This window comes from Arachis hypogaea, chromosome 13, assembly GCF_003086295.3.
Source record: "Arachis hypogaea cultivar Tifrunner chromosome 13, arahy.Tifrunner.gnm2.J5K5, whole genome shotgun sequence".
Lineage (NCBI taxonomy): Eukaryota > Viridiplantae > Streptophyta > Magnoliopsida > Fabales > Fabaceae > Arachis > Arachis hypogaea.
Window position 1 is genome coordinate 16,939,596 of NC_092048.1, and position 16,784 is coordinate 16,956,379.

Here is a 16,784-nt window from a genome sequence, read left to right on the forward strand (position 1 = left end):
GAGAGGCTGTTAAACCACCGTATTGCAGGTCCCGCCAGAGTGACCGGGAAGGCGCGACACCTTACTTTGTCACCTACTCCCTCCAAGTTCATTCTGGCCTCGAAGGCCGTAAGATGCTCCTGGGGGTCTTGGGTTCCGTCGTACCTCATGTCCGTTGGCTTATCAAAGTGCTTTGGTAGCCGGACCTCGAGGACGGAACGATGAAATGGGGTTGCGCCATTATCACGGGTCGCCGTGTTCTCCTTGGCCTTTCTCCACTGTCTTCCTGGTCCCACTCTGTGGCGCGTCTCCTTTCAGGCCGGGTGTATATCACGGGGTCATGACGTCTTCTTGGGCGTTCCTGTTCCTCCCAGACGCTTTCAGATTCAGATCGTGGGCTAGGCGTGCGCCGGGAATGACTTATCTGGGGAGTTCTTCCCCGTGTCACGGGAGAACGGGAATAGCTTGGTTCGGGAGTTCGTTGGCGATGTTCCTGATTTGCCAGCTGGCAACCCAGGTTCTGCATCCTGTGACGCAATTCCTGCATTATTCTGGCGCTATTGCTACCTGTTCCCCCAAAGGGGCGTCTCTCTTGAGATCGTGAATACGGTTCGGGTCGTCGTGGAGGGGACCTCGTGCGCTCTCGGGAGGAAGCCACGGAGGCTTCCCCTCTGGGCTCGGCCCCGTGGCCTGGTTCTCCAGGACCCTGTACAACGTCCATTTAGGCGGTCCCCACAGACGGCGCTAATGTACGGTAGCTCGGGTACCGGACGGTTCGGGGAGGTCCTTCGGTTGGTAAAGTGGGGTATCGCCTGGTTCCGGATTGCGAGGTTGGAGCTGGAGTAACCGACGTCCCAAGATCTTGGTGTGGAGAGAGGGGATGCCACCTGCAAAGACACTCCGACGCTCTAGTCAGTCAGGTGTGCAGGCGAAAAGTGGGAAAAGGTGATGTATGTGACGTACCTTGGGGGAGGGATAGGACCCTCCCCATATATACCATGTCAGAAGTGGCCCCACGAAGGCAGACCCACCTTCCTCAAAACTTCCCAATACAGCTGTAGCAGAGAGCTGTAAAGAACGCGTGTCCGGTTCAGTTGGTGAGCGCCTCGCACCTGACCTTTCAAGTCGGGTGGCCTATGAGTCGGGTCGGCCTGCATATCGTTTGAGCCGAGCCGTAACAAAATTAATATAATAATATGATTATGTAAAATATTTTGTAAGGTCAATATATTAAAACTAAATTTTAAATAAAAATATGAAAATATCCTTTTCTTTTTAACGTTTTTTAAAATATTTAGCCGTGAAACTCTTGCACATTTAAAAATTAATGACTAATCTCTAATTTTGTTTATTGATGACGATAAGAAATGGTCGAAATAGTTTTTTAAAACTAGTGATATTTGTAGTTTATCTAAACATTTTTCTTTTTTAAAAAATATATATTTAAGATAAAAAAAAATGGGTTTAAAAATATTAAGATCGCTCAATATTTGTTTTAAAAGAAAGTATAGGGAGTCAATGGAATATTTGTATAATAATGGAGGTTTAGAGAGTATTAGAGATATAACCATTAGTGTTATTTTTTTCTATTAGCGTAAGCTTCTGGGATGAGTGGTATTATAACATGATATTAGAGTTTTAGATCTGAAAAGTTAAGAGGTCAAGAGTTCGATCATTAGTGAACTCCAAAATTAGTTTAAGCTTTTGGGATGCGTGGTTTTATAATATGAGATGTTTATTATCCCTAATATCCGAATGGTTATTCTGAATATTATGGGTGATGTTCATTTTACACATTGTACAAATATTTCATTGGCTCCCTAACTCTTGTTTAAAAATTAGAAAGCTAAACACTAATTTGCAAGTAGTGTATTATAACAAGGATAGTTCTCTTAACTGAGATTCAAACCACTATTTCATTACATGTAATAAACAATCTTGTAAAAGAAGACAAATAATCAATAGATAACAATGATACATCATTGATTTGTAAACTTAAAAAAAAAAAAAAAAAAATCCCAATATTTATATGTATGATGAATAACCATTCCAGACCATAAAATTAACCACTAATGGTCTGTGTGCATAGACTCACAAAAAGAAACGCCAGTGTTGCTGACTTGAAAATTGTGGAAAATGGAATTCCATATTTGCCCCTTCTAAATATCCCTCTCAAAAATGGCCAATAGCAAAGAATCAAATACACACTACATAACATGTCACATATTGATCCATACCCATTATTATTATTATTATTATTATTATTATTATTATTATTATTATTATTCCCACTCCTTGATCCCACTAATCCAATAATTTTGATGACCATTGCTGCCAATTGCATTAGCAAAATAGTAGTTCCTGGAACAAAAACTGAGGATTCATCAAATGTGAAGGTACCACCATCATCATTATTGTTATTATCTAAGCAATCTTGGCCATCATGACTAGAGAAATTTTGATCTTTCCTTGTAATGTCAAAGACAGTGTTGGATATTCTTAGAAGCTTAAGAATCAGGGCAAGAAATCCACTGAACCTAGCATTCATGATGTATATTCTTGACATTCTTTGATTGTTCCACCACTCTTGGATTGATAGCTTTGTTGCCAAGTACTCTAGTATTGTATATAGCATATAAATTACAACAAGAGTAATAGGAATTGATAGGGCTGGTCCCTGGATAAAAAACAACACATAAAAATTTCATTTATGCAACAATAATAATGCATTAGTGTTTTCTAGAGACTAATTTGTTAGAAAATGAAACTTTTTTTTTTTTTTGAATTAAACTTCAAGTTTGTTAAGATTTTATGAACTAATTTGTTAGCATATTGATTGATTGCTAAGGTGTCTAGAGAAAAATATAGTAATGTTTTTTATAATTGAATACTAGTGTTGTTATGAATTTATTATAGAATTTGGATATTCTAAAATGAGAATTTCATTTTAAAATGTAAGGTTAAGTAAAATAATTTTACTATTACATCAATAGAAATTAAGAATGAAAAAATTTTCCATTTTATAAGTTCTAAAATTGGAAATAATTATTTATTATTGGAATGTAAAGTAAAAATTATCATCTAAAATGAAAATTTTGGTGTAAATAATTCTTATTTAAAGTTATAAAAGTCTTCACTTAATATAGAATAACTAAATGGTAAAAAAAAGACATATAAGAAGTAAGGAAAAAAATCCAAAATGACCCTGATAATTATCTCGAAAGACAACGAGACTCTTAACAAAAAAAAATGCAATCCGGTTCCTGAGCTTTATTTTTATGGGACTAATTAGTCTCTATGTCCAAAAAAGTCAATGTTGGTTTTTTTTTTGGCACAGGGATTAATCAGTCTCAAAAAAAAAATATCAGACACTAGATTTGGTGTTTTTTTTTTCTTGGTGACCTCGTTGTCCTTTCGAAGTAATTGTCAGGAGTCGAATGGGGTATTCACTCCAAGAGTAATAAGACATTAAGAAATCATAAAATGAATGAATGTGGCTTGTTTTTTATTATTTTTTGGGTCAGAAATATAGCTTGTTAATATTTTTGGTAAACTAGAGGGACCTAGGCCCAAAGAGAAACAAGAAATTAATGCATACCTGAGGCATGAAATTGGAGTTGGTGATAACGCAATAGGTAAGGAGAGAAACATAAGAGACTTCAAAAAGTGGTTGGAAGCCCCAATTCATAATCCACATATAAGCCAAGAATTGCCTAAAATGTAATTTGCCAAAAATGGTGCAAACAAGTGGACAATACTTCTTACTAAGGAAGATCTCAAGCATTCCAGTGGCCCATCTTTTCTGTTGGCCCATTGATGCTGGAAGCCCAATTGGTGCACAGCCTGTGAAAGCAATCGGGTCTGGTGTGCAGAATTCAGATCTCCAACCCTTTTTATGGATTGAAAGTCCAGTTAGAACATCCTCTGTTATTGATCCATATTTCCAACCAATCTGAAATTCCACAATAAAACCATCAATTTTTATGGAATTGATTTGCAGAATGTAAATATATGATTATGTTGAAAACTACTAACCTGATCTCCCCAGCCAGTGGCATATTCATATCCACAGCTAGCAACTTGATTTGCTGACTCAAGTGATTTGGAAATATTGATATCATTATTAGGGGAATATGTTCTTCCTTCCAAAACATCACCAGCTGATTTCACAAGCTCTTTTGAACCACCAAATTCTTGTTTTAGCTCCTTCTCTGATGACATGTTTCCTGAAAATTATAAGTTATTACAAGCTAATTAAGGTGTTTAAAAAACAATAATCCCAGTCATGATAGTAACAATTTTGTTGGTAATTAATTCCAAACTTTTAACCAATGGATTAAATGAGCAAATCAGGTTAATTGGGACCGTAATTTTTTATTCATCATTTACACGTTGATGATACATACATTTGCGTTTATTAGTGCTCGAAAATAGTTGATTTGAAAGGAAAAATCTTAAACAATGAATTTCTTTTCTATTTTACAAATTGATAGAATTTTATTTTATTTAAATATGCAATTTGTCCTAATTTATTGCAATTACAATACATGCTATTGCGGTAATAGCCGCAACTGCTTTATTACAGTATTTAGTATGGTCCACAATTTAATTTTCTATATAAATTATTAATATAACAAGTTTCTAAATTTTTCTTAGAGTAAAATATTTTTTATTTTGTGGTATTTGTAATTTTTTTAAAAAATATTTTTAATGTTTAATATTTGTTTTAATATTTTTTATATTAAAATTATTCTTAGATGTTAACTCCATATAAAATATTAAGGACAAAATAAAAAATATTAAAAAATAATTTGAACACAAATTAAAAATATTAGAAATAAAATTAAATAAATAAAAAATATTAAAAATAAAAAATCTCAAACGTATATAAAATATGTAAAAATAAAATTCTAAAATAAAAAAAATTAAAAAGAATAAAATATAAAATTAATTATCATTAAATATATATTTTTTCTATCATATATAAGTTTTATCATTTTTTTTTTTGAAATACCGAAAGCTCAACACAAACCAGCGGAGCAATAAGTCAATGTGCTACAAATAGAGAAACAAGGAAAAAGAACAAAGAAAAAAGACCATAGAGTCTGTTATCCCCAACACTACTATCAACACTCTCCGGGATTACTGTCCGTCCATTCTTTGTAGCTCAGAAGCATTTTCTGTTGTATGAGGTCAACACCTGCTATCTGATTGTTGAAAATCCTACCATTACGTTCCAACCAGATGTTCCAAATCACTGCAAAGAACCCAGTCAACCACCGCTTCTACTCTTGTTTACTCGTGTGCAAACCAGTCCAACTCTCGAACAGACCTCTGATGGAACCCGGCATAGCCCACTTTCTACCAACTGACCGCAACCAACAGCACCACACTTGCCATGCTAAATCACACCAAAGAAATAGATGCTGGACAGTTTCTATCTCCTTGTTACAGAGCACACAAATATTATCACTGTGATGAATAACGCCTAGCCTACTCAACCTGTCTTTGGTATTAACTCTACCAACAAGTACAAACCAGCCAAAAACCTCAATCCTCGGAGGCACCACTCTTTTCCACAATGAACTTGTGAAACTATAGCTTGTGATCGCTGCTGGCAGATTCTCCGATTGAAGGACCCGCATAAGAGACTTAGTAGAAAACACACCCTTACTATCAAACTTCCAGACCACATTATCCTCCATACCCTGTGACAGCTTTACTGGCCGTAACCTCTCGTGCAGCTGGTGGACAAGTTCCAGCTCCCATTGGAAAAGCTCTCTTCTCCATTGGAAGTTCCATATCCACTCCAATCCATCCCAAAACCCACAATCCCCTACCACCACTCCTTGCTGGTTGGAATAGTCTTGGAAACGCCACTTTCAGTGGCCCGCCTTGCACCCAGTTATCCTCCCAAAACAGGGTACTCCTTCCATTCCCTACTTCCATGGCCAGGCCAGTAACCAATTTATCCCTTAGTCGCTGCTCCTCTATGTTTAGCTGGCATATGTCCTTCCAAGGCCCGCCTTTCTCTGGTATCTTCTGATTTACCAACATGACATCAGGGCTCAAATTGTTACAGGAGCAAACAATTTTCTTCCATAAGGGGCAATCCTCCTTTGAAAACCGCCACCACCACTTAAACAATAGTGCTGTGTTTCGCAGCACTGCATCCCCAACCCTCAATCCCCCAACCTTCTTCGGAGCCTGGACCAACTCCCACCTAACTAATGGGATACCATCCTTCCCATCCCCCTTACCCCACATAAATCTCCTTTGCAGTGCAACCAGCTTGTCCGCAACCGCCTTTGGCATTTAAAAATAATTATATTTTATTTTATTATTTTACCAACTACTGTTTAGAAGAATTTCGACCAAAATATGTACAGTCTCAATGGCTAAATTTAATATTCTAAACAATTTTTTACTTATTATTCCAAAATCAATTCTAGAAGATAATAATTGAATTTGGTAGCTGGACACCAAACATCTTAATGCTTCAATGTTGACCTAGGAACAAGTAATAAACTCTAATTTTGTGATTTATTTTATATTTATTCAATGAAATAGCATATTTTTTTAATTCTCTCTAATTTGTGCTTAAGAGTAAAAACATGTTTTTTGAGCCTTTAATTTGTTAAATTTAATTCACTTTGATTCCACTCGATGCCTTGTTATGTTCGTTGAATGATTTCAGGCTTATAAGGCAAGAATTGAATGGAAGAAGTGAAGAGAAAAGCATGCAAAATGAAAAATTCATGAAGAAACGAGTATTTGGAGGATTCAAGGCCATGCGTACGCGTGAGGAGGGAATTTGCAAGGCGATGCGCACGCGTCGATCACGCACACGCGTGACGTTGGTCACGTGACCTCGTTAAAGTGAATACGCTGGGGGCGATTTATGAGCCATTCAGATCCAAATCCAACTCATTTCTGAAGCTATTTGATGCAAAATTTAAGAGGAAACAAGGGGGAGCAATTAGATTAGTTTAGGACCATGTTTTAGGTAGTTTTTTAGAGAGAGAAGCTCCCTCTTCTCTCTAGAATTAGGGTAGAATTAGGTTAATTCCTCTTAGATCTAGGGTTTAATTCTTGTTTTCATCTTGTTTTCTTTACAATTTCTTATTCCTACATCCTTGTTCTCTTAATTTTACTTGTTAATTTCCTTTTTATGGGCTTTTCATATTCATGCACTATTGTTGGATTTGGATTTTCTTTAATGCAATTTTATGTTTTCATGTCATTGATGTTTAATTGAATTGTTATTGTTATTTTCTTGTATTGGTAGTTGTAGATTTTATATTTCTTGTTATTTTACCATGCTTTTATTTCATGCAATCCAAGTGTATGACAAAATGTTTGGTTGGACTTTAGAGTAGATTTTGTGCATTCTTGGCTTGGAAAGAGAAATTGGGCAATCTTGAGTCATTAATACCCAATTTAAATTGGTGATCTAGAGTAATTAGTTGGTCTTAGTCTTGTATCCATTAACATTACTTATGGATTGTGATTAACTAGTCCTATTTGACTTTCTCTCAATGTGAAGATAACATTATACCTTCCTTCGATGTTGGAGATGACGAAATAGGATTAGTTCTCGTTAATTATTGTATGATAATTAATGAGTAGGATAGAAAGTCTTGATTCTTAATCTTTGCCATGAATGCCTCTTTTTAGTAATTGTTATCTTTAGTTGTTTGATTTACATTTCTTGCCTTTTTAATTTCTTCCCCTTTTATTAACCCAACCCGTGAAACTCACAACCAATAATTGAGCACTCGATTGTGATTCTTAGGGAGAATGACCCGAGACTAATACTCTCGGTTACTTTTATTGGATTGAACTTGTGACAACCAAAAATTAAACTTTGATTGAGCGTTATCTGTCGATTTAAAACTATACTTACAACGGAGTTATTTCTCTTACCAAAAAGAAATTCTAAGCCAATGATTTTGCTCTTTGAGCAAGTCCATACCAACATCAATAGAAAGCGACAAAAGGTCCTTTTTGGAACACCATAATTCCATAAATTAAATAACTTTTTCTGATAATTAATGATAAGTGAGTACCTTTTTCTGCTTCATCTGGCGAAAGACCATAGATAACTTTTCTTCTATGGAAGCAGTTTGTTCCTCCATAAAAAGGTCCTTGAAGTCCTGCTAATCCATTTACCAGGTACTGCACCATTTAAATGCATGATGGAAGGGAAAAATTTAAAACAATTAATGATTATAATTTACAATGCTTAACTATAATTATAAGCATGCTAGTGACAAATTGAACAAGATTATCACAAAGCCTTGGTTTATAGATTCTGATGTATGGTCCCGAGATTTGACATTTAATTAGGTGCGGTGTTTTTTTGTTTTTTGTTTTTTTTTTTCTACTTTTTAAGTTATAATTTCAATCTCTTCTTTGTAAGAAAAATAAAGAAATAAAATTTTAGGTTTAGCAGTTAAACATTAAAAAAAATGGTATCTTTTTCTTTTTTTTTTCCTACAAAATTCTAAAACAAAAACAGTGAGAATGAAAAAGATAATAGAAACAAACAAATAAGAATAAGTATTAAGAAGCTATTTAGATAAAGACATTTAAAACATTTTTTTAATACGTTTTTTAGTAATTAAAATTCAATACATATAACTGATTAAACTATATTATTTAAATCGATCTAAATTAATATTTTTTATAAAAAATTATTATAATATTCTTATTATAAAAAATAACAAAATACTCTTATTATACACACACATAAAAAATAAGAGTATTTTAACCATTTTCTATAATAGAGGTATTATAATAATTTTTTATTAAAAAATATTAATTTAGACCAATTTAAAATTTGGTTTATCAATTTTTTGGTTAAATCGGTTTGTCCGATCTAATTATGACAGAAATAATACGATCTAATCAATTACATATATTAAATTTTAATTGTTAAAAAACATCTTTAAAAAAAGATCTTTTGGCGTCTTTATTTAAGTAGCTCTCTAAATATTAATAGTACAAACAAATAAAATTAAGTATATATAAGGAGCCAAATTTAATTAGTCAATTTTTTTATTATCGTAAAATTACTTTATTTAACTCTAATTTTTTTAAAAGATTTAAATTTTAAAATATAGAATTTAAAATTTAGAATTTAAAATTTAAGATAAAAAATAATTTAAAAAATTAATTGATATTAACTGAAAAAATTAATTTCCTGATCAAACTCAACAAATAAATGGCTCTGTAAATTTTCACACTGGAAAGAAAGTTTAGTACTTTTTGTTCTAAGATTATTTATCATTTTGGGTAACAAATATGACAAGATAAAAAATTGTCTGCAGATATAAAAGTACTTAATTATATTATATTAGTTATTACACTCACCTTAAAGAGAACCACCATTTGATTTCCAAGAGGATCATCCTTCAATTTACCATAAAATTGTTGGGGACACTGAACAAATGCAACTTCTTTTTGTCCCTTAGCATCAAGCAACACACACATAGCATGTAATGCAATCTTTGGATTGTTTACAAACATGTCACAGTCCACGTTCAAAATAAACGGAGCATTTGTCATCAAACCGGACACTTTTGTCTGAAAAATTAAAAAAAGAAAACTAATAAAATAATTAAGAAGCACTTTAATATACTGTATCTCTTAATTAAAATAATTAACTAAGTTCCAGAGCTGAAGATGGAAATGAAATGAAACAATGCTAATTACCAAAGCATTCATGGCACCAGCTTTGTAATGATGTGGATGCTTTGGCTTTTTCTCTCTTGATATGTAGATCAAATGTGGCAACCCTTCTGAATGCTTTTCCTTATTCTCCCATATGATCTTGTAAATTCATATTGTAACTAACAATGTTAATTTTATTATTTTAACACATTACAAGAAAAATAGATTAATACTACCATTTTATATTTACCCTTGTTTTTCTAAAAGACAAGTGCAAATTAATCCCTGATAATCAAATTCTTATAATGATCTAAAATATAACTATTGAAGAGCTATGTTGTCTCAAGTTGAGTTGAACTAATATGATTTCTTGTTTACAAATTGGCTCCTCATACTTTTTCTATATAAATTTAATTTTATATTAAATAATTTTATATATATTTTCTGTTAGGTATCAAAGTTAATAGGAATAAAATAACATAACTATAATTTATGGACAAAAATAGATGAAACTGAACAAAAATATAAATAATAGTAAAAATAATATGATAAAGTGATAAAATTATAATTTCTCACAAAACATAAAGAGGTCTATAATTCTCTTAGGTATTATGAAATATAGATATATATGAGACTTTACTATTTTTTTCTCTAAGTTTCACTCACTAATTCTACACAAAAATATGACATACATTAGTAAATACCTTAACCTTCTATATATAGTATTTTGTGGAGGTGTATTTGGTTTACAAATTGATCAAATTGTGCACAAATTACATAAGTGTGTAATAGAGTTTTCTTTCACATTCATCTTTATCAAGTTGTAAGACAAGTTGAAAAATATTAACTTATGTAACAACTCATTCTTTGACTAAGTCAAAGATTGTAACTAAACTAATTTATCTTCAAGTTACAAATTTTAACTAGAACTTTAATTATGCAAGTTGGACAACTTACAAGTAGTTTCATGAATCTCCTAATTTGATAAGAATCATTTGCATTATCATACTTGATTCTAGACCAAGTTTAAGTTCTATAATATTTTTTAATTTTCTTAAAATTTCATTAATGCTCACTGGTATCATTTGTAACATCTAGCCATTTTTATTAGCTCTAAACTAAAAGAAGAATTTTGTTTTTTTTTTTTTGTTTTCACATTCTCAATCAAATAATATCATATTATAATAAAAATAATTGTATTTAATATTAACAGACATATATAATCATCTAAATAAATAATATAATTAACACTTTATTTGGATGTAGAAAAAAAATAAAAAAAAATAAAAAAAATAAAAAAATGGAGTTATTTAAATGTTTTTTGAATGAATAGAAAATAGATGAAAAGAAAATAGAAAGATTTTTTTTTGTTTGAATAAAAAAAATATAATAGTATAAAATTATATTAATATCTTTATCATAAAATAAAATATAAATATTTTTATTTATTCATGTTTGATTACATTTTATAAATATTATAAAATATTATAATTTTATATATTTAATTTAAATTACTTATCTAATACATATAATATTTAAATATGAATCTTTATTATAATAATATATTAAAACTAAATTTGTATTAATAATTATTAATAATAATATAACTAAAGGTAGTACAAAATATATAGCATTTTTTCTTATTTTTTTATTTGTGATGAAAAATATTTGTTTAGTAAGATTCACATAAATTTTTTTTTTCTTGATAACCAAATAAAAAAAATTATTTTTTATTTAATTTTTTTCTACTATTTTTTCTTCAACCAAACATAGAATAAACGTTGTACAAAATGTTTTATATCGTGGATACATCAAAATTAATCGATATTACATAGTGTATAAAACTTTCTATTTTGGTGGATAATTGAGGATATACTCGCACCTTGATTATGGTGGGATGATTATCCCTTTGGGTGTTTAAGAAAACTGCAAAATCTCCGTCAAGTGGGCAGGATGGAATTGATGTTCGGCAAGCTTCTTCTATTCTGCGGCTAAGATTATCATACATGTCCTGATGACAAACACACAACACATACATACACCAACATTATTTGTCTGCGCTCAGAATGGTCAGATAAATCTGACCCTCTGCACATATAAGCATAAATCGCATGTGTTACCATGGTCTACAAGACTACAACACATGTACATACGCCTAATCTTCTTTCCTACTTTTGTCCTTATATGTGGTCACCACCGACATACCCAAAATTGTTTATCATGAGAGTAAAAATATACTAAAATAAATTTTATTAAATATTAATATATTTATAATTTAAAAAACACACAAAATATTTATAATTTAAAATTAAAATTATATATACATTAGATAAAAAGGATAAAATACTTAAATAAATTAAGGAGCCACAAATATTATCCAATAGTCTTAAAATAAAAAACGTTACGTAAATATCTCCATGCATATATTTATATAAATCGAATTATATATTTTGGTACTAAATCGAATCAGTTTGAATCGAATTAGTAGGGTTATTAATAAATCTAAGTTATTTGATTCGAATTACCAATGATTGATATTTGAAATATAGCCTATGAGTAGTGAATCGAATCAATTAGATTCGATTTACTATTGAACAACCCTAGTTGATTCGAAATATAACATGTGAGTAGTAAATTTAGTTGATTCGATTTACTATTCATAGGCTATATTTTGAATATCAATCCTTGGTAATTCGAATAAAATAACTTCGATTTACCAATAACCCTACTAATTCGACTCAAACTGATTTACTTTAGTACCAGAATGTGTAATTTGAAATAAATCAATTCGATATACATAGATATATGCATGGAGACATCTACATAACGTTTTTCATTTTGGAACTATTGAGTATTGGTGGCTCCTTGATTTATTTAGGTGTTTTACCCTAAAAATTAATAATTTTACTTATAATAATTATGTATAAAAATTAAGATGAATGTTATGATATCTAAAAAGTGGTATTTACTTATTAAAAAAGTTAAAAATTAATATTTAATTTAAAAGATATAAAAATAAATAATTTTAAAAAATCAAAATTTATTACAAAAAATAAGTTAGACAAAATTTAGACACCAACTCATAAGTACCATAGAATTGACCAAAAATTAAAATAAGGAATATTAATTAAAATTTAATTAATTGCAGATAATATCAGTTAATTTTTTAAATTATTCTATTTATCTTAAATTTTAAATTTTAATTCTCTAAAAAATAAAAATTTCTATAATTAAAAAAGAAAAATTAATATTGAATAACTAAAAGCCAGTTTTTTATTATTTGATAGATAAATAATATTTTTTTCTTATTTTTAATAGTTTATAATTTTATTTTTATATATAGAAGTATTATATATATTCCAAAATTTAATTCATGCATGGGATGAAAATTATTTACACTGAATTAGAGTTTTAATTAAAAAATTCAATTTTTTTCAATATTCTAAAATTATCTTTTTTTAATTTTAAATTTTAAATCTTAAATAATAAATTTTTAACACTAAGTTATTAATTCTAATTAAAATTTCTGAAAAAAAAAAGGAAAAAAAAAAGTAATTTTACAATAAAAAAATGAGTAACTATATTTGGTGTGAGCATAATATATATATATATATACCTTCATCCTTAGGCATTCTTGTTTGAATTGTTGCGTTGATAAGTGATGATCATAAGGCACATGAGAGAAGTATTTAAATGGAGCTCTAACTTGGACATTGAATTTCTTACAGAAAGGAACCCAATGCTTGGCAAATTTAGAAGCTTCTTGAAGAGCGTAGAAGGTGAGAGGGGAACACGCATCATCTGAAACATAACATGCTAGCTTGTCACTTGGGTATTCCATTGCCAACAATGACAAAACTGTGTTCACTGTCATTATCGGCGGTTCTAGCACAGGATCTGCTGTTGTCACAAATAAATCAACCGCCGGAAGCTCTTGCAACCTACAATATTCATCATTTTAATTAACTTAATTTTATATTTAATAAATAAAATGGTAATTTATTGGGTAATTAGTGTCTAAATAATTTAATTCATTAGTAATAATAATAGAATTTAATTAAAGAATATCCTAAGAAATATTAATTAAGAGATAAAAATCATTTTTTCACTGCATTAAAAAATTCCTTTAAAATATATGTTAGGAAGACATATATATTATCGATAAATTTTAAATTAAGCATTTTGATTTTTAATAAAATTTTGTGTAAAATACTAAATTAGTTTTTTACGTTTGAGCGTAATTTTGTTTTGGTTTTTAAGGTTTAAAGTGTTCTATTTGAATTTAAAATTTTTTTATTTAATTTCAATAATATAGTCCTACTGTAAAGTCAAAGTTAAATAATTAACGAAATGTCCTATATAACAGTAGTACAAGAATAAGGTCGATAATATATTTATGTCTCTGGAGCTTGTATTTATTCTTCAGATTATCGACTTTGTTCGCTGTCATGTAAGACATTTCGTTAATTATTTAACTTTGACCTCACGGTGGGACTATGTTGATAAGCTAAATGAAACTTTTTTTGATTTAATAAACTTTAAGGACCAGAATTACGCCCAACGTAAGAGACCAATTTAATACTTTTTTTTTGGTGACTAGACCAATTTAATACTTTACTCTAAAACTTTATTCACTAAGTTTTTAAAAATTTTTTTATCGGATAAATTGATCCTTTTGTCAGTTTTAATTAAATTTTTGTTATAAAATAATTAAATCTAAAAAAAACTACTGAAATTAGTCTTTATTTAAAATAAAAAAATAATTTATTCGATAAAAATAATTTTTTAGAAGATTTATAATCAATAAAAATTTATTAAGATCCAACGTCGGATTTAAAATTCTTTAAATACTAAACATTTCTTCTATATTATAATAAATCTATAAAATGGTAGAAGCTCTTGGACAGCTAGATGGAAGTATTAGGGGTGGCAAAACGGGTCGAACCCATCGAGTCGATCCGCTAAACCCACGGATCGGGCTAGGATTTGAAGCATGCCAAATTAAAAAAACCCGTCAAACCCGCACCGCCAAATTGGTGAGTTTTGACGAGACGGGATGGGCTGATCCGCCGAACCGAAGATTTTTATTTTTTATTAAATAAAAGAGTGATTATTATTATAAAATTAATAATTATAGAATTTTTGAATTTTTTTTATTTTTAGTTTTTTTTCTTTTTATAGTTATTTTTATTTATTTTATTTTACAATTTCGAATATAAGCTCAAATTATGTGACTTAATTTTTAAAATAAAGATGATTCTATTAACAAATATTATTTTGAACAATTTTATTAAAATTAAAAATTAAAAAATAGTAAAAAAATTATATTATAATTTGACTATTTTTTATTGTATTTGATTTTTTAATTATTATTTTTTAGTTAATTTTAATGAATTTTATTTAAAAAAAAAAAAAGTCAAGTGGACTAGCCCGCCAACTCACCAATCTACCATAAAGCAGGGCGGACTAACATTTTAAATCCATTTTAGTTGGTGGGGCGGGTCGATCCGCCCCATTTATGAGGCGGGCCTAGACGGGACGGGACGAGGCGGGGCGGCCCGACCTGCTTTGCCACCCCTAGATGGAACCGAGGGAAAAAGATGGCTCGGTTCATCTAATTCCATAGATGAAGTGTACGTATCTGATCGAGTTCACTAATCTATTTATTTATTTATTTATTATGTTCGGTTCAAATCAACATATGAAACATATATAATAATTTTATTTTATTAATGGAAAGAAGAAAGAGTAAAAACCAAACACATACACATGCACTATCAACAAGCATGCAAGCAACCAACAATACAATATAGTGCAACATAACTTTATTTATTAATAAACGAGTGATAGTAATAGAGTAATGTTATACGGTAACTACTCACATAGAGTTATTATTTTCGTATAAAGATAATAAACGAAAATTCTTAAATAATAATTTAATTAAATATATTAAATTTTTTAATAATTTTTATTTATTATTATATTAGATGTCCAGTAAAATTAGCTAATAAAATTAATTATCAATATAAAATATATATTAAAATATAAAATATACACAATAATAAATTAAATTATAAATATTTATATATAAATATATAATAATTAATTTTAATATGCAGATAGATTTTTTTGTCTCATCTATCGTCTTAGGATAAAAACAATTTTAATTTGTAGTATATCATATTATATATACCATCTTTGTGTATACAAATCTTGGGTTTTTAATATTCAAAATTATTAATAAAAAGTAAAACGAGATATATAGAAGTAAAACCTTTGCAAGAGACGTTCTGGATAGGTTTTAATAGTAGCAGGATTCCACTGTGTGGTGATGGTGAAAATCCAAACTAAGGTGAACCATGATTCGCATATCAAAGCACCAAGCCAATGGAAACTGTAGTTGTTGACCAAAGAGATGACTCGGTAACCAAGTAGAAGTAGCAGCAGGATTAAGATCAAGACATCCATTACTCTCTTGAAATTGTATTTGAACCTATGTTTTTCATAGAAGGGAAGAGAGGTTTGGTTTGCCATTGATTCAACCTAATAAGGTGATGAGAGAAAAACTTATGTTTCTATTGATAGAGTGCTATATAATATATGCCTTATTTTATAGAAAAAAAAATGAGTGGTATACGCCTCTAGACATTAGCTTATCAAACAAATAATATAGTACAAAACATAACTTTTAATTAATAAAATTCATTGTTCCTTTTAAAAGTTTAAGAATAGAAGTTTGGAGAAATCTTTATAATTTAAAAATATATTTAATTTGTATTTTAAGAATATTCATAATTATATATATTGGTTTTATAATTTTTTAATTATAACTTTTTTTATATTTAGATTTATTATTAATTTATTATATTTTATTTGAATTTAGATTATATTCAGAAATATTAAATTTTCATAAATGAATCTATTCTGCAAAATAAAAAGTAAAATATTACGAGAAAAATATAAATTTTAAATATACAAAAAATTAAGCGATTATAATGGTGATTATTTCTAATATACATTAAAATTTTTAATAAATTTTTAAAACATGTAAGAAAATAAGTATTTTTCTTATCAAGAAAATAAATTAAAGCAATATGGCATATCTATATATATTTACTCATCTAGAGATC

General features: G+C 29.4%; 1 protein-coding gene across 1 annotated transcript; it reads right to left on the reverse strand.

The window, feature by feature from the left end:
• Nucleotides 1-1,851: 1,851 nt before the first annotated feature.
• On the reverse strand, nt 1,852-16,366 carry LOC112737495 (cellulose synthase-like protein H1). Its single transcript, XM_025787416.3, has 9 exons — nt 15,929-16,366; nt 13,271-13,595; nt 11,537-11,665; nt 9,697-9,813; nt 9,355-9,567; nt 8,049-8,157; nt 4,015-4,205; nt 3,578-3,931; nt 1,852-2,656 (listed from the first exon to the last, which is right to left on the reverse strand). Exons 1-9 carry the CDS (start codon nt 16,186-16,188, stop codon nt 2,042-2,044), a joined length of 2,313 nt encoding a protein of 770 aa, XP_025643201.1. The 5' UTR covers nt 16,189-16,366; the 3' UTR covers nt 1,852-2,041.
• Nucleotides 16,367-16,784: the final 418 nt, after the last annotated feature.

Excerpts from the sequence above, each read along its gene's own strand:
- LOC112737495 (XM_025787416.3), bottom strand. The coding sequence starts at position 16,188 with ATGGCAAACCAAACCTCTCTTCCCTTCTATGAAAAACATAGGTTCAAA. Across the intron at positions 9,814-11,536 it reads ATCATCCCACCATAATCAAG|ATCATATGGGAGAATAAGGA; the intron begins GTGCGAGTATAT and ends TGAATTTACAAG. Across the intron at positions 2,657-3,577 it reads ACTCCAATTTCATGCCTCAG|GGACCAGCCCTATCAATTCC; the intron begins GTATGCATTAAT and ends TTTTTTATCCAG.